At 48.8% G+C, this 18874-nt stretch overlaps 1 protein-coding gene across 1 annotated transcript in view; it reads right to left on the bottom strand.

Annotated features, from left to right (window-relative positions):
- The window catches only part of man2b1 (mannosidase, alpha, class 2B, member 1), a 63453-nt gene that overhangs the window by 40256 nt on the left and 4323 nt on the right, over positions 1 to 18874 (bottom strand). Inside the window, exons 2-6 of the mRNA XM_072248560.1 lie at positions 13728 to 13830; positions 8979 to 9152; positions 7197 to 7390; positions 5184 to 5316; positions 795 to 940 (exon numbers count right to left, since the gene is read on the bottom strand). Of these exons, the coding sequence (XP_072104661.1) occupies positions 795 to 940; positions 5184 to 5316; positions 7197 to 7390; positions 8979 to 9152; positions 13728 to 13830 (750 nt within the window). The remainder of the gene's footprint in view (positions 1 to 794; positions 941 to 5183; positions 5317 to 7196; positions 7391 to 8978; positions 9153 to 13727; positions 13831 to 18874) is intronic.

The raw sequence follows: 18874 nt of genomic DNA, 5'->3' as shown, positions 1-18874 counted from the left end.
AAAGTCAAAGGTTCGTTCCTTAGGAGGAGGAAATATTGTATCATTTCTTAATGCATGCATTACTAAATGACAATAAAAGAGGACTGCGTGTCTTCATAATCATAACCCTAGGTAATTTCTAAAGTAAGGACATATTCGGCACAGCCTTGTGGGCTGAAGGGCCCGTATTTTGCTGTAGGCTTTCTATGTTTCTGTGTTATTTAATCTTGTAACATGACAAAATGGAACCTGAATAATCCCAGAGGGCTTTGCTATATGCTAAATGAGTACGTGGCAGGAGGCATGTAATGTTCTCATCATTGTGCAACCAAAGGAAGATTGGTACATTGCATGGCCATGAATTAAAGTGAAACAAGACTGCAGCCAAAACAGATAAAAAACTGTATAAAAATAAACTTTGTAAGCTGCGAAATGGGACCCTCCTGCCATCCATTGTGAGAACTGGAGGTGGACAGACGCACTCTGAGTTTATACGACCTAGCGCAAGGTAATTGACACTGGGAAGGGGAAGGAGAATGAGTGATGGTTGGTGGATTGCCCCTGAGCAGTCTCTGGTGGTACTGGTCACATTTTTGACTATTTGACTAAGGAAAGCATTGCGACTGCACCACTCTACCCGGTCACCCTGCAGGGTGCTTCGTGCATCTGTTAGGCAGCAAAGTTAGATGTCATGGCCAGTACTTCCCCGGTTGAAGTGTCCTGGCCAGAGCCAGCCACACAAGGGTAGTTCCAATTGTCATGGTTCCAACAACCCACTGGAATCTCCCAACACACACGCGAGGATGGATACTTACCTGTTTGTGTGCAGTTTGTAGGAAATACTGCACAATTGCATCCACATTATACTCATCCAAATCTTTGTCATCTTTGATGGGTTCATCTGAACAAAGGACATCCCAACACAGCATCGCGGGGGGGTTGTATCCATTGGGGAGCACACCTGAGCAAAAACATTAAAAGCATTGGCATAGTGTTTCAGGGTATATCTCCTGACCAAAGAGCTGAAGCCAGAACCAAACCTGTTGCACTTCAGATCACCCCTTTTCACACAGCTCATCTGAAGCACAGGTTCCTTGCTGTTGTGTATCCACAGCAAAGGAGAAAACCCTGTCTGCCTGTGTCTTGTTTTATGGCGGTTGGCACCCAGCTTAATGGTGCATTACCACCACCTTCTGCTCCAGAGTGTGCCATAGACGTACGTTCTAAATCCCTTCACCCAATCTCACACACACACACACCCTAACCTATACTTCATCCTCCCATCTTTGGCCATCCTAGTACCCTATTCCTGTTTATCTGTCATATCCTATAAAAAACCCCTGTATCCCTTAAGAAAGCTAAAAAATACCCTAACCTGTGCTCTCTCACCCATGCCCAGCAACCCTTTTAATGTGAATTCCTGCACCCCCAATTCCCTTAGTTTAATTCTCATCATCTCTCTCTGTATCCCAAGAAAACCCTACATCCTTCTCCTAGGCATTCTCTTTTACACTGCCACTTCTCCAGCACCAGCCAATGACCAACACCCACCCCTCCAGCACCAGCCAATGACCAACACCCACCCCTCCAGCACCAGCCAATGACCAACACCCGCCCCTCCAGCACCACCCAATGACCAACACCCACCCCTCCAGCACCAGCCAATGGCCAACACCCACCCCTCCAGCACCAGCCAATGACCAACACCCACCCCTCTGGCACCAATAGACAATAGGTGCAGGAGTAGGCCATTCGGCCCTTCGAGCCAGCACCGCCATTCACTGTGATCATGGCTGATCATCCACAATCAGCATCCAGTTCCTGCCTTATCCCCATAACGCTCAATTCCGCTATCTCTAAGAGCTCTATCCATCTCTTTTTTGAAAGCATCCAGAGACTTGGCCTCCACAGCCTTCTGGGGCACAGCATTCCATATGTCCACCACTCCCTGGGTGAAAAAGTTTTTCCTCAACTCTGTTCTAAATGGCCTACCCCTAATTCTTAAACTGTGGCCTCTGGTTCTGGACTCACCCATCAGCAGGAACATGCTTCCTGCCTCCAGCGTGTCCAATCCCTTAATAATCTTATATGTTTCAATAAGATCCCCTCTCAGCCTTCTAAATTCCAGAGTATACAAGCCCAGTCGCTCCAATCTTTCGACATATGACAGTCCCGCCATCCTGGGAATTAACCTTGTGAACCTACACTGCACTCCCTCAATAGCAAGAATGTCCTTCCTCAAATTTGGAGACCAAAACTGCACTCAGTACTCCAGGTGTGGTCTCACCAGGGCCCTGTACAGCTGCAGGAGGACCTCTTTGCTCTTATACTCAATTCCCCTTGTTATGAAGGCCAGCATGCCATTCGCTTTCTTCACTGCCTGCTGTGGAATTCAGGAACAACTCCTCATTACTATCGTCACAATTCAGGAACAGCTTCTTCCCCTCTATCATCAGATTCCTGAACGGACCAACGACACAACCTCATTATTCCTGTACAAAACAACAGGGATAATAAATCTGATTCTGAAGAAGTGGAAGCACTGATGTGCTTTCCTGGCCACTGTGTCCTGACCAGGACAAATTGTTAGTGACATCTACACCTAGGAACTTGTCGCAGCGGAGAATAACCACTGCGCAAGAGGACCCAGAGTCAGGTACTGGGAAAAAAACTCATTGAACCTAGCTGGATTTCAACTTCACTACTGCAAGCAACATCTGAATTCAAGCAGCAAGTTGTAGAATCAGAACCAAGTTTAATATCACTGCTTTAATATCACATGTTGTGAAATTTGTTCCTATGCTGCAGAAGTATATTACGATACATCACAAAAATTAAATTACATGAAGTATAACATAAATATATAAAGTCAAATAGCGCAAAAAGAGAGAGAAAAAAAAAGTAGTGAGGTAGTGTTCATGGGTTCAATGTCCATTCAGCAGAGGGGAAGAAGCTGTTCGTGAATCGCTGAGTGTGTGTCTTCAGGCTCCTTTGCATCCTTGATGGGAACAACAGGAAGAGGGCATGCTTGGGTGATGGGGTCCTTAATGAGACATCGCTCCTTGAAGATGTCCTGGATAATGGGGAGGCCAGTCCCATGATAGCGCTAACCGAGTTTACAACTTTCTGCAGCTCATTTCGATCTTGTGCACCTCCCACCACTCATAACAGATGGCGATGTAGCCACCATGGTACATCTGTAGAAATGTGCCAGTGTCTTTGGTGACAAATCTCCTAAAACTCTTAATGAAATACAGCCTCTATTGTGTCTCCTTTGCAACTGTATTAATATGTTGGGCCAGGATAGATCCTCAGAGATGTTGAAATTGCCCAGGAACTTGAAATTGCTCACCCTTTCCACTTCTGATTCTTTGATGAGGACTGGTGTGTGTTCCCTCTTCTTACTCATTCTGAAGTCCACAATCAGTTCTTTGTTCTTACTGATGTTGAGTACAATGTTGTTGCTGCTACAGCATTCACCTAACCGATCTATCTTGCTCCTGTACGCCTTCTCGTCGCCATCCGAAATTCTGCTAGCAATAGTTGTGTCGTCAGCAAACTTGTAGAGAGCATTTGAGCTGTGCCTAGCCAGACAGACATAGGTGCGTATAGAGTAGAGAGTGGGCAAAGCGCACATCGTTCGACAGTAAAGCTGTGAAATTAGACTTGCGAGTTGTGTAACAGTGTTGATGAATTTTATTTGAAACAAAATGTGTGAATGAGATGTTTGCCTAATAATTAATCATGATCGCACGAAGTTATTATTTGGTGTGGAGCATCGGGAGCTGACAAAAGCACTACAAAAAGAATAGCAGATACAACACAGTCCATCACGGTCAAGCCCAACCACCACTGAGCACATATACAGGAGGCAACGTCACAGAGAAACAGCATCAAGAAGCCCCGCCACCCAGGTCACGCTCTCTTCTCACTGATGTCACCAGGAAGGTACAGGAGCGTCAGGACTTGTTCCTGAACCTGGTGGTGCAACCATTACCCCTCAGACATCAGGCTCTTGAACCTGAGGGGATAACTTCACTCGACTTCACTCGCCCCAACACTGAACTGTTCCCGCAACCTGCGGGCTCACTTTCAGCGCCTCTTCGTCTTGTGTTCTCGATGCTTATTGCCTATTTATTTATTATTATTCCTTATTTTTCTCTTTGTATTTACACAGCTTGTTGTCTGTTACACACTGGTTGTTTGCCCGTCCTGTTGGGTGCGGTCTTTCATTGATTCTATGGTGTTTCTTGGTTTACTGTGAATGGCTGCAAGAAAACCAATCTCAAGCCTGGTTTATACTTCTGCGTCAAATGGACGCCGTAACCTACGCAAGCGGCCTACGCGCGTTCTGAGCAGCTATACTTGCGCGTTGGTGTGTCTGCGTCGCTCGGCAATTCGCGCACGTCACGCATGTGCACTCACCTGCCCGCGCAAGGCTTCATGGACACGGTCGTCTCGGGGTAAACAAGACGCGAGCGTCTTTTTTCGTGCGAAATGTGTCCTCCGTAATTTCGGAGGTCTGTAAAGCTTTATGGAAAGCATTGCAGCCAGAGCTCCTTCCCTGCCCTTCAGTCGCCCAATGGGAAGATATTGCAGTGTAGGATGACATGCGATGCTACCAAGCGGACCAATCACAGTTGTTGTGTTGTGCGTTGCCGCGGTGCGCGGTTACATTTTGGGAGCAGCAATGCAGGGTCTCACGTAGGGTTCCGCATGGGCTTTGCGTAGGGTTTGCGGTGACACAGACCTTACAGCGACGCATTGACGCAGAAGTATAAACCAGGCTTCAGGGTTGTATATGGTGACATATATACACACTTCAATAATAAATTTACTTTGAACTTTGAATCTAATTGACAACAGAAGAATTATACATTTGCTAGCGACCCAGCAAGTTTAAAGGGAACTCAGGAAACAGAGTACTAGATTTTGGACCACTGAGATTTCTGAATAACAAGGGAGAGAATTACTGGATTTTTACTTTACTTGATTTTAACTTCCATTGTGAGATTCTAACTCACATCTCTAGGTTGGTAGATCAGGACACTGGATACCAGCCAAGTTTAACCACTATGTCACTATTCCCTCGCATATAGTTATGCTAATTAATTGCTGCTGGACAAATCATTTTCAATGTCACAGTTTTTACAGATTTTTTGATCAGGAAGCTGAGTAGATGACAAAAAGGAAAGTCTGTCAACCTGTGAACAAGTCAGCAGTGGGTTTCGGGAGGTTGGCGCTGGCTCTCCACACCATTTCCATTCGTCGGAGAATTTCCCTGTTTTCCTTGTCCTGATAATCGATGCGTCCAAAGAAAAAGCCGTCAAATCCCATCTGCAGAAGGATTAACAAATAAATCCAAATAAGAAGCCAGCATGTACGATAATAAAAAAAATGTTGGAAACACTCATCAGATCGGACGGCATCTGCGAAGTGGCTGTGTTCAGTGACCCCAAGATTCCAGCTGTATCACCCTGCCATTCCAGCCTCTCAACCTGTGACCGGCCGCAGGTTCAATGTGTGGGAGGTCACATAGGGAGCAAACATGGATCATGAATAGCCTCCCCTTTTTATCCTGTACACCATCGTGTGCCCTGTAACGCTCTAAAAACAAACACTATAATAAACACTTAAAAATGTTCAACTCTTTTACAGAGAAATTTCTAACAGCTGACAAACTACTTCCCTGGAGTGAGGGGTGAAAACCAGGAACACACACCACTCTCTGCTGGAAAATTGTGTAGCAGGGAGCCGATTGTCACAGTGGTCTAGAAGGTGACCAGCATATTTATACAGACAAAGACTGGCTGCTTAAGTTGTACGTGTATATACAGGGTAGCCCCGGGTAATAAATGGATTCTGTATTTACAAGCCATAAAATACACAAAAAATCCCTCAACACGTCTGCTATACCCCCAGAGTATTGTAAAGAGCTGCATAAAAAGCACACAAGACTGTAAGAACAATTACTAAAAGTCGCACGAGAGTGCAAGGGGGAACTACAATACAGTGCAAAAGTCTTAGGCACATGGAAAAAAGGTTCTGTGTTTCTAAATCTCAAAAAATATACTAAAGAACAGTAAAAATTGAAATCAATTCAATATCTGGTGTGACCACCCTTTGCTTTTAAAACTGCATCAATTCTCATAGGTACACTGTCTTGCAGTTTTAAAAGAAAATCAGCTGGGAGGTCGTACCAAGCATCTGGAGGAACTTGCCACGGTTCTTCTGCAAACTTTGGCTATCCCGTTTGCTTCTGTCTCACCAGGTAATCCCAGACAGCCTCAATGGTGTTGAGATCATTGGTTTCTTTTTCCTGAGCAGACTGAGGTCCTTTAACATCTGCCGGACGATGCTGAGGATGTTTTACGAGTCTGTGGTGGCCAGTGCTATCATGTTTGCTGTTGTGTGCTGGGGCAGCAGGCTGAGCGTGGCAGACACCAACAGAATCAACAAACTCATTCGTAAGGCCAGTGATGTTGTGGGGATGGAACTGGACTCTCTCACGGTGGTGTCTGAAAAGAGGATGCTGTCCAAGTTGCATGCCATCTTGGACAATGTCTCCCATCCACTACATAATGTACTGGGTGGGCACAGGAGTACATTCAGCCAGAGACTCATTCCTCCGAGATGCAACACAGAGCGTCATAGGAAGTCATTCCTGCCTGTGGCCATCAAACTTTACAACTCCTCCCTTGGAGGGTCAGACACCCTGAGCCAATAGGCTGGTCCTGGACTTATTTCCTGGCATAATTTACATATTACTATTTAACTATTTATGGTTTTATTACTATTTAATTATTTATGGTGCAACTGTAACGAAAACCAATTTCCCCCGGGGTCAATAATATATGACTATGACTATCAGGGCTCTGTGGAGGCCAAAAAATCTAAGGTGCCTGAGACTTTTGCTCAGTATTGTAGATCTGCCAGTTTAGGAACAAACTTACCTATGTATATTATTTGACCTTTTGCAATCATGGGTGTTTATTTATCAATAGGTCGGACAGTTGTAACTCAGTGAACAGCTGTAGATATTCAAACTAAGCTGAGAGTATACAGATCTGAGAAGCAAGTTTACACCAGGACTGTCGATGCAAAAGTGTGATTTAGAGACTCCAACACCAAATGTTGAATAGAAAGCTGAGAGTGTCTGCAGACCCAATGCACCATTTAATGACAAAAACCACTCACCCTATGACATGTTCTCCTACCTGCGCGAAGAGGGAGGCTTGCTCTCGGGAATGCCCGAAGGGGTCGATGTGCCAGGCTACCCGGGGGCGCCCGCACTCTCCGAAAGTATCGTTGAGAAACTGGAAGCCCAGGGTCATCTGATCGATGATGGAACTGTAGTGGGTGGTCGCCTCGTCGTTCATGCACCAGCCCCCGTTCACAAACTCCAGCCTACCTGCAGCAGCGAGGCAGCGGCATCTGGTTAGAGGCTGGGGAAGCCAACCACGGGCTCAAATGGAGCCCTCCCCTTCCCCACACACCTGACACCTGGCCATCAAACCCTCCTCACCTGGATCCACCCGTCACTCGCTCCTCCCTTCTCTAAACTGGCCATCTCCCACCCATTCGTTCAGTCCAGGCAAAGGGTTTTGACCTGAATGCTGACTGTTCTCTCTCCCCCCGCCCCCCGTGGATGCTGCCTGACCTGCTGAATGCACCCCTTTTCACACTGTTCACCTCTATGAAAAAATACAGCAGAATAATGTGTGAAGAGGCCAGACTCATTAGTGCTCTCTCTTCACACGCTGACTGGTTCGCTGAGTAGCACAGAGCACAGTACCAGCTCTTCAGTCTATGATAATGTGCCGACCAATGTGAACGAATCTAACCATTCCCTCCTACACAGCCCATAAATCTGCATTTTTCTTTCATCCCTGTGCCCGAGTCTCTCAACCACGCACCCACCACTGTGCAAAAAACCTACATCTGATCGTTCTACTCACCTTAGAAGTATGTCCTGTGGTATTGGCAATTGGCACCCAGCAAAACAGTTTCTGGCTGTCCAATCTATCCATGGCCCTTGTCATCTTTTGCACCTCTATTAAGTCACTGCTCATCCCCTCTTGCTCCAAAGAAACAAAGCCCCTGCTCGCCCAACAAGACATGCTCTCTAATCCAGGCAGCATCCTGGTAAACCTCAATGCACCCTCTCTAAAGCTTCCACAGTCTTTCTACATTGAGGCAACCAGACCAAACACAATACTTTTTTTTAATTGAGATACAGCACAGAATAGGCTCTTCCAGCGACACCACCCAGCAATCACCGGACAATTTACAACCCACCAACCACACTCACAGGGAGAATGTAAAACTCCTTACAGGCAGTGGTGGGAATTGAACCCAGGCCCCTGGCTCTAACCACTACACCAGGGTGCCGGTCTCAAGAGTGGCCCAGCAGTTTTATTTGGTTAATTTGGTTCAGAGATTAAGGGAGCTAGGGCTTTACTCTTTGGAGAGAAGGAGGATGAGAGGAGACATGATAGAGGTATACAAGATATTAAGAGGAATTGATAGAGTGGATAGCCAGCGCCTCTTCCCCAGGGCACCACTGCTCAATACAAGAGGACATGGCTTTAAGGTAAGGGGTGGGAAGTTCAAGGGGGATATTAGAGGAAGGTTTTTTACTCAGAGAGTGGTTGGTGCGTAGAATGCACTGCCTGAGTCAGTGGTGGAGGCAGATACACTAGTGAAGTTTAAGAGACTACTAGACAGGTATATGGAGGAATTTAAGGTGGGGGGGTTATACGGGAGGCAGAGTTTAAGGGTCGGCATAACATTGTGGGCCGAAGGGCCTGTACTGTGCTGTACCATTCTATGTTCTATTTCACGTTTGCAGCAGGATTTTGCCTTTCGATCTAATGGCCAGTTTTATTGCTAACGCACAGTGACAAAGGGAATCTTTAACACGCGGTCCGGAGTTAGTACTTGCGACCAACTGCAGGACCCCTCCACCCTCTGCTTCAGCCAGATGGCTTCCCCAGTACCTTCGTCGACCAGCTGCTTCACCACGTCCTTTGTCGCCTCGCTCTGCTCCTTCCACCAGCGATAGAAGAAGGCGATCTCAACATAGATGAACCGCTTGCTCGGGTCAGCCTGCAGCTGTGGGATGACCGAGTCGAGGATGTACTGTACTCCGGCACGCTGAAGCCCTGTCTTGGCTAACAGAGGGAAAGAACATAAATACAGAACTTGTGCTGACCTTTTAACCGACTCTAGAAACTGCCTAGAATTTCCCTACCGCATAGCTCTCTATCTTTCTGAGATCCACGTACCTATCTAAGAGTCTCTTAAAAGACCCTATTGTGTCCACTTCCACCACCGTCGCCAGCAGCCCATTCCACGCACCTACCTCTCTCTGTGTGAAAAACTTACCCGACACCCCCTCAGTACCTGTTTCCAAGCACCTTAAAACTACGCCCGCTTGCGTTAACCATTTCAGCCCTGGGAAAAAGCCACTGGCTATCCACACCATCAATGCCTCTCATCATCTTATACACCTTTATCAGGTCACCTCTCATCCTCCATCATTCTATACACACACACAAATATTATATAATTTTTTCTCACCCCTTATGGGTGGTGTGTACGTGTATTTTCCCCCCAATCGCGGGCGCCTGGGACCTCGAGAGCTCTGTGCAGTGTCCTTGCTGATCCCAGCAGTGCGCTCTTCTGGACCAAGATCTCAGACGTTATTCCCGGGACTTCTTGGAGCCACCCTCCCAGTCCACACGTCACAGACTCAAGTGCTCCCATCACCGCCAGGATTACTCTGGCTTTAACCATCCACATCCTTTCCATCTGCTCTTTCAAGCCCTGGTATTTCTCCAACTTCTCATATTCTTTCTTCCTCATGTTACTGACATTCAGGATTGCCTCATCTATTACTGTTGCTTTCTTCTGTTCCTTGTCCACTATGTCTGGTTGGTTGGCCAGTACCTGCTTATCAGTCGGTATTTGGAAGTCCCACAGGATCTTAGCTCTGCCATTCTCCACTACCTCCTCGGGAGTTGCCCATTTGGACTTGTGTGTGTATATATACTTGTGTAGAGTATGCTTATAAACTTGTGTGTGTGGTGTGCAGTGTGCATGTGTGTGTGGAAATTTTCCTTCCTCGTTTCATTCAGGGGGCCTCGTTTTCAAGATCCAAGATAGCTTAATGTCATTTCCAGTACACGTGTGTAAAGGAGAACAAAATAATTGTTATCCCGGATCCAATCTGATGTAGCACAAAAACACAATAAGATAAAGAACAAAATAATAAAAAAACACAATAAATATAAATAAATATTTATATACTGTACATAGATTGGTTCTATGCACATAAAGTGTTGCTAGATACAGGAGTATCTGTACATAATGTGACTCTGACAGTGGTGGAGTTAGTGGGTGGAGGTGTTGATCAGCCTCACTGCTTGGGGAAAGTAACTGTTTTTGAGTCTGGTGGTCCTGGTGTGGATGCTATGTAGCCTCCTCCCTGATGGGAGCGGGACAAGCAGTCCATGAGCAGGGCCGGTGTGGCCTTCATTACATTGCTGGTCTTTCTCTGTATACATCCCTTTGACGGGATGGGTGGAGTAGTTCAGTGCTGGTTGACGGGATGGGTGGGGTAGTTCAGTGCTGGTTGACGGGATGGGTGGGGTAGGCGGGTACCGGTGGACGGGATGGGTGGGGTAGGTGGGTGCTGGTTGACGGGATGGGTGGGATAGTTCAGTGCTGGTTGACGGGATGGGTGGGGTAGGCGGGTACCGGTGGACGGGATGGGTGGGGTAGGTGGGTACCGGTGGACGGGATGGGTGGGGTAGGCGGGTGCTGGTTGACGGGATGGGTGGGGTAGGCAGGTGCTGGTTGACAGGATGGGTGGGGTAGGCAGGTGCTGGTTGACGGGATGGGTGGGGTAGGCAGGCGCCAGTGGACGGGATGGGTGGGGTAGGTGGGTGCTGGTTGACGGGATGGGTGGGGTAGGCAGGCGCCAGTGGACGGGATGGGTGGGGTAGGTGGGCGCTGGTTGACGGGATGGGTGGGGTAGTTCAGTGCTGGTTGACGGGATGGGTGGGGTAGGCGGGTACCGGTGGACGGGATGGGTGGGGTAGGCAGGTGCTGGCGCTGGTTGACGGGATGGCTGGGGTAGGCAGGCGCCAGTGGACGGGATGGGTGGGGTTGGCGGGTGCCGGTGGACGGGATGGGTGGGGTAGATGGGTGCTGGTTGACGGGATGGGTGGCGTAGTTCAGTGCTGGTTGACGGGATGGGTGGGGTAGGCAGGTGCTGGTGCTGGTTGACGGGATGGCTGGGGTAGGCAGGTGCCGGTGGATGGGATGGGTGGGGTTGGCGGGTGCCAGTGGATGGGATGGGTGGGGTAGGTGGGTGCTGGTTGACGGGATGGGTGGGGTGGTTCAGTGCTGGTTGATAGGATGGGTGGGGTAGGCGGGTGCCGGTGGACGGGATGGGTGGGGTAGGTGGGTGCTGGTTGACGGGATGGGTGGGGTAGTTCAGTGCTGGTTGATAGGATGGGTGGGGTAGGCGGGTGCCGGTGGACGGGATGGGTGGGGTAGGCGGGTGCTGGTTGACGGGATGGGTGGGATAGTTCAGTGCTGGTTGACGGGATGGGTGGGGTAGGCGGGTGCTGGCGCTGGTTGACGGGATGGCTGGGGTAGGCAGGCGCCAGTGGACGGGATGGGTGGGGTAGGCGGGTGCCGGTTGACGGGATGGGTGGGGTAGGCGGGTGCCGGTGGACGGGATGGGTGGGGTAGGCGGGTGCCGGTGGACGGGATGGGTGGGGTAGGCGGGTGCCGGTGGACGGGATGGGTGGGGTAGGCGGGTGCCGGTGGACGGGATGGGTGGGGTTGGCGGGTGCCGGTGGACGGGATGGGTGGGGTTGGCGGGTGCCGGTGGACGGGATGGGTGGGGTAGTTCAGTGCCGGTGGACGGGATGGGTGGGGTAGTTCAGTGCTGGTGGACGGGATGGGTGGGGTAGGCAGGTGCCGGTGGACGGGATGGGTGGGGTTGGCGGGTGCCGGTGGACGGGATGGGTGGGGTAGGCGGGTGCCGGTGGACGGGATGGGTGGGGTTGGCGGGTGCCGGTGGACGGGATGGGTGGGGTTGGCGGGTGCTGGTTGGGATTTTTTGACTACCCACTGTCCACCACAGTGCAGTTTCTGTACCATGCAGTGACGCTGCATGTTGTGATGCTCTGTACTGCATGTCTGTAGAAGGGCATGTGCGTGGTCCAGCAGATTGTGTAGAGCGTGTTCTCGGATGGTGAGAAGTTCTGTGAGATATGCTCCCCCTGGAGATCGAAACCGCTCACAGTTTCCACTGCTGTGCCAGCGATGCACAGAGGAGCGTGAGCAGTGTATTTACTCCTGAAGTCCATAACCATCTCCTTTGTCTTGTTGACATTGAGGAAGATGTTATTTGCTCGGCACTAGGCCTCGAGCTCTTCCACTTCCTCCCTGTAGGCCACCTCACTGCTGTTGGTAAGCCCCTGTTGTGTCGTCGGTGAACTTGACGATGTGATTGCTCGGGTGTTTGACGTGCAGTCGTGTGTGAGCAGGATGTACAGCAGTGGGCTCAGCACACAGCCCTGGTGGGTGGGCACCTGTGTGGGGAGGAGCGGTTGTACCTCCTGACCATCTGAAGTCTGTTCGTCTGGAAGTCCAACACCCTGTTGCACAGTGCTGGATTTAGACTGAGGAGGAGGTTGTTTACCAAGGTCTGTGGGACAACAGTGCTGAAAGCTGAACTGAAATCCAGAAACTGGATTCTGACATCCATGTTGAACACTCACTCATATGGACAGACACAGCCCTCCCACAATTTTGGATGGTAACAACAGGGTTCTCTGTTTTCACTGGCGAGGAAAGATAAAGAGAAAGATTCCATCGGACCTTTTACATCCACCCACGCGCAGCCCGTGTGCGCTGTCGCTGGGGTGGTGGTGTACAGTGATCTGCTGAGAGCTCCCGCGCGAGTCTCAAACACAGGAGCACGTGCAGAGCACACTGAGAACCTGTCTGCCACACACAGGCACGTGTCTCGGAGCCAAAGTAACATTCAGTATTAATTCCGACACACTATCTTGAGATTGTTTTTTCTTACCAGTATTCACAGAAAAATAAATACCATATATAATTAATGAGAAACTACACAAAAAGGCTTAACGACCAATGTGTAATAAAAAAATGCTGAGAACATGAGTAGTGAAAAGTCTTTGAATGTGAGTCTGTAGGTTGAGTTGTAGTGAGTGAAGTCTCTTTATTTATTGAGATACAGTGTGGAGTCGGGCCGAAAGGGTCTATAAGCCGCACCACCCAACAACCCCTAATTTAACCCTAGCCTAATCATGGGACAATTTACAATGATCAATTAACCTAGGAGCCGGCACATCTTTGGATTGTGGGAGGAAACTGGAGCACCCGGAGGAAACCCATGTGGTCACGGGGAGAGCGTACAGACTCCTTCCAGGCAGTGGCAGGAACTGAACCTGGGTCGCTGGCACTGTAAGGCGTTGTGCTGACGACTAACGCTACCGTGCTGTGCCAGGCGTGAATGTGTGCGCGCAGGGCACACCTCACTTACGACAATACTGTACACATGGAGATGCAAGCAGGTGTGTGACACCCACCCACCACTGAGACAGGAGGTGGAGCAGACACAACCAACACCAGCAGGATATCCAGGGACACACAGCTCCCTCTGGTGTAGGGGGTCAGGGACATTCAGGTAGGTAACTCACCTCCGTAATAGTACTGGTCCACTGTCTTTAACCAGCCCACGTCATCGTGAGTGTGGGGCACCAGGTGAACATTCAACATATTGGGCTTAACAGCTGGACAGGCCTGTGGAGAGGGTGAAAAACACATACTCAACATAAACTCAAGCCCAGTTAATTGAAAACACTGGTCATTTTCTCCAACTCCAAGGGCAGAGGATTTACCAAACATTATCCACCCATTTACACTAATTACATCTCATTCCCCTCAGGGTCCTATATCAGATCCTGTCACTCAGCTACACCCCAGAAGAAACTCAGTGTGAAATGAACTCACAACCCGCGTGCCTGTGGGGTGGGGGAGGGAACCAGAGAAACCCAGGGGAATTCCATGTGGTCACAGGGTGAGCATGTGATCGCCACATCAAAGGTCAGCGCTGAACTGGGATCACTCGCGCTGCGAAGCTGGCAGAGCCCGGGGGGGAGGATGACAGGGCCGCGGGGGAGACGGGCAGGGGCCGCAGGAGGATGACAGGGCTGCGGGGGAGACGGGCAGGGGCCGTGGGAGAATGACAAGGCCGCGGGGGAGACGGGCAGGGGCCGTGGGAGAATGACAGGGCCGCGGGGGAGACGGGCAGGGGCCGCAGGAGGATGACAGGGCTGAGGGGGAGACGGGCAGGGGCCGTGGGAGGATGACAGGGCTGCGGGGGAGACGGGCAGGGGCCGCGGAGGAGATGGGCAGAGCCGGGGGGAGGATGACAGGGCCGCGAGGGAGACGGGCAGGGGCCGCGGGAGGATGACAGCACTTGCTTCAGCTCCATGTGGAGAAACAAGCCAAAAGGTCAAAGCATTTCAAATGACCACAAGTCCAGCTTCAAAAACTCAGTGAAAACTAGATCCTTGACGATGGATGCTGCTTTCTTGCAACAGTGCTCGCTGTAGATATGCTCAATAGTGGGGAGGGCCTTGTCCATATTAAACCTCGAGAGCTCTGAATGACAGATGTCATTCCATGGTAGGTAGGGGAAACAACGTCCTTTCCAATTTGAGCAATTGTGGCTCCTTGGATAGAGAGAGTCAACACAAACTTTAAACCATAGTTCTGAAACCTGACAAACCCCAGCTGCAGAGGCTGGTCTGCATGGTGCCAGAAATATCATCTACTTTGTGACAGGGGACCCAGGCCAGTCATGCTGAGACGGTAAAGCAGCACACACAAAATGCTGGGGGAGCTCAGCAGGTCAGGCAGCATCCATGACAATGAATAAACAGTCATCGTTTCAGGCTGAGACTCCTCTTTGGGACTGAGAAGGAAGGGGGAAGGTGAGCTCTCACTCAACTGACGGCAGACATACATCCTGTTGGTGAAGTAGTTTGCACCCAATGTGGAAGTAACAAGTTGCCAAATACCCAGCCCTTGACACTGGAGCTGCAAAGCCAATCTATTTCACAAGGAGGAGGTTGGGACTCATTTCAAACTGTCCGTTAAAGCTTATATTTTCACAGAAAGTTCAAAGTAAATTTATTATCAAAGTACATACAGTATATGTCACCAAATACAACCCTGAGATTCACTTCCTTGTGGGCATTCTCAATAAATCCATAATCGAATAAATAACCATAAAAGAATCAATTAAATACTGCATCTACTTGGGTGTTCAACCACTGTGCCAACACAACAAACTGCACGAAGGAAGAAATGATTATAAATAAATAAATAAGCAATAAATATTGAGAACTTGAGATGAAGGGTCCTTGAATGTGAATCAATAGGTTGTGGGAACGATTTGGTGATGGGGCGAGTGAAGTTATCCCCTCTGGTTCAAGAGCCTGATGGTTGAGGGGTGATAACTGTTCCTGAACCCGGTGATGCGAATCCTGAGGCTCCTGTCCGATGGCAGCCGTGAGAAGAGCGGACGTCCTGGATGGTGGCTGGGATGGGGGTGGGCCCTGATGGTGGATGCTGCTTTCCCGAGACAGTTTCATGTAGACGTGCTCAGTGGTTCGTAAAATTGCCTGCCGTGGGCTTGTCCAGCACTTACGATGTGTTTTACTGCCCTTTCCCACCAGGGCTGGGTTTTGTTCAGCTCCGTTGCGTGAGGTATCAAACTCTGGTGCACTGTGATAAAAATCTCGAGCTGAGAAACTTGTGCCAGTTACCAGCTCACATCCTGCAGCAGCTATTTAGTGAGTTCCCCAAATGCCTCCACTCTGAAAAGCTGTGGGTTTGAATCTCATATTCTAAGAAAATTTGATGATACAAGTGACTAAGGTAACACTCAGCATGGTCACATTTTGAATTAGGTTCTATACTAAAGCACTCAGGAACACACAAAAATGGGGTCACCGAGCGATGTAGCAGAAAACAGACGTTGCAGCCCAACCAATCCCTTCTGAACAAGTTGCTTACTGAGCTTCTCCCACTTGTCTGTGGTTGACCCACATTAGACCATTCCTATCCACATCACTGCCAAATATCCTTTACATGTTGTAATTGTAACTGACTCTAAAACCTCCCCTAGCAGCCTCATCCATCTACTCAACCAACCTTGGTGTGGAAAAGTTGCTCCCCAAGTCCAATTTCAAGTCTTTCTCATAGAAACACAGAAAGCCTACAGCACCATATAGGCCCTTCGGCCCACAAACAGGTCCTTAACTTAGAAATTACCTAGGGTTACCCATAGCCCTCTATTTTTCTAAGTTCCATGTACTTATCCAGGAGTCTTATCCAGCACTTACCCACTCTCTGCATAAAAAACTTACCCCTGCCATCTCCTCTGTACCTATTTCCAAGGACCATAAAACTGTGCCCTCTCGTGTTAGCCCTGGGAAAAAGCCTCTGACTATCCAAATGATCAATACTTCTCATCTTATACACCCCTATCAGGTCACCTCTCATCCTCCGTCGCTCCAAGGGGAAAAGGCCAAGTTCACTCAACCTATTCTCGTAAGGCATGCTCCCCAATCCAGGCAACATTCTTGTAAATCACCTCTGCACCCTTTCTATGGTTTCCACATCCTTCCTGTAGTGAGGTGACCAGAAATGGGCACAGTACACCAAGTGGGGTCTGGCCAGGGTCCTATATAGCTGCAACATTATCTCTTGGCTCTTGAACTCGATCCCACAGCTGATGAAGGCCAATGCACCGTATGCCTTCTTAACCACACAGTCAACCTGTGAGTGTCCTATAGACACAGACCACAAGATCCCTCTGAACCTCCACACTGCCAAGAGTCTTACCATTAATACTACATTCTGTCATCATATTTTAGATTATGAGAACACTCAGTCCTCTTTTATTGTCATTTAGAAATGCATACATGCATTAAGAAATGATACAATTTGACCTACCAAAATGAACCACCTCACACTTATCTGCGTTGAACTCCATCTGCCACTTCTCAGCCCAGTTTTGCATCCTATCAATGTCCCGCTGTAACCTCTGACAGCCCTCCACACTATCCACAACACCGCCAACTTTGTGTCATTAGCAAATTTACTAACCCATCCTTCCACTTCCTCATCCAGGTCATTTATAAAAATCATGAAGAGAAGAGGCTCCAGAACAGATCTCTGAGGCACACCACTGGTCACCAACCTCCATGCAGAATATGACCCGTCTACAACCACTCTTTGCCTTCTGTGGGCAAGCCAGTTCTGGATCCACAAAGCAATGTCCCCTTGGATCCCATGCCTCCTTACTTTCTCAATAAGCCTTGCATGGGGTACCTTAACAAATGCCTTGCTAAAATCCATATACACTACATCTACTGCTCAATCTTCATCAATGTGTTTAGTCACATCCTCAAAAAATTCAATCAGGCTGGTAAGGCACAACTTGCTTTTGACAAAGCCATGCTGACTATTCCTAATCATATTATGCCTCTCCAAATGTTCATAAATCTTGTCTCAGGATCTTCTCTATCAGTTTAGATTAGACTAGATTATGAGGACACTCAGTCCTCGTTTATTGTCATTTAGAAATGCATGCATTAAAAAATGATACAATGTTCCTCCAGAATGATATCACAAGAAACACAGGACAAACCAAGACTAAAACTGACAAAACCACATAATTATAACATATAGTTACAACAGTGCAAAGCAATACCGTAATTTGATAAAGAGCAGACCATGGGCAGGTAAAAGAAAGTCTCAAAGTCCCGATAGACTCATCATCTCACGCAGACGGTAGAAGGGAGAAACTCTCCCTGCCATGAACCTCCAAGCACCACCAACTTGCCGATGCCGCACCATTAGAAGCACCCAACCGTAGCAGACTCTGAGTCCGCCCGAAAACTTCGAGCCTCCGACCAGCCCCTCCGACACAGTCTCTCCGAGCACCATCCTCTGCCGAGCGCTCCAACCCCACCCCAGCCGTCAGGCAACAAGCAAAGCCGAGGACTCGGGGCTTTCCCCTCCGGAGATTCTGGACCACACAGTAGCAGCAGCAGCAAAGCAGGCATTCCAACAGGCTTACCAACCACTGAAGTAAGACTCACTGGTCTATAAATTCCTGGGCTATCTCTACTCCCTTTCTTAAATAAGGGAACAACATCTGCAATCCTACAATCCTCCGGAACCTCTCCCGTCCCCACTGATGGTGCAAAGATCATCGCCAGAGGCTCAGCAATCTCCACCCTCACCTCCCACAGTAGCCTAGGGTATATCTCATCTAGTCCCAGTGACTTATCCAACTTGATGCTTTCCAAAAGCTCCAGAACATCCTCTTTCTTAATGTCTATATGCTCAAGCTTTTCAGTCCACTGTAAGTCATCCCCACAATCACCAAGATCCTTTCCCGTAGTGAATACTGAAGCAAAGTATTCATTAAGTATCTCTGTTATCTCCTCTGGTTCCATACACACTTTCCCACTGTCACACTTGATGGGTCCTATTCTCTCACGGCTTATCCTCTTGTTCTTCACTACTTGTAGAATGCCTTGGGGTTTTCCTTAATCCTGCTCGCCGAGGCCTTCTCATGGCCCTTTCTGGCTCTCCTAATTTCATTCTTAAACTCCTTCCTGCTAGCTTTATAATCTTCTAGATCTCTATCATTACCTAGTTTTTTGAACTTTTCATAAGCTTTTCTTCTTGACTAGATTTTCAACAGCCTTTGTACACTACGGTTCCTGTACCCTACCATCCTTTCCGTCTCTTGGGAACGTAC

This window comes from Mobula birostris, chromosome 32 (genome assembly GCF_030028105.1).
Source record: "Mobula birostris isolate sMobBir1 chromosome 32, sMobBir1.hap1, whole genome shotgun sequence".
Classification (NCBI taxonomy): Eukaryota; Metazoa; Chordata; class Chondrichthyes; order Myliobatiformes; family Myliobatidae; genus Mobula; species Mobula birostris.
The sequence above is the reverse complement of the archived record's forward strand: the minus strand, read 5'-3'. Positions and strand labels throughout refer to the sequence as shown.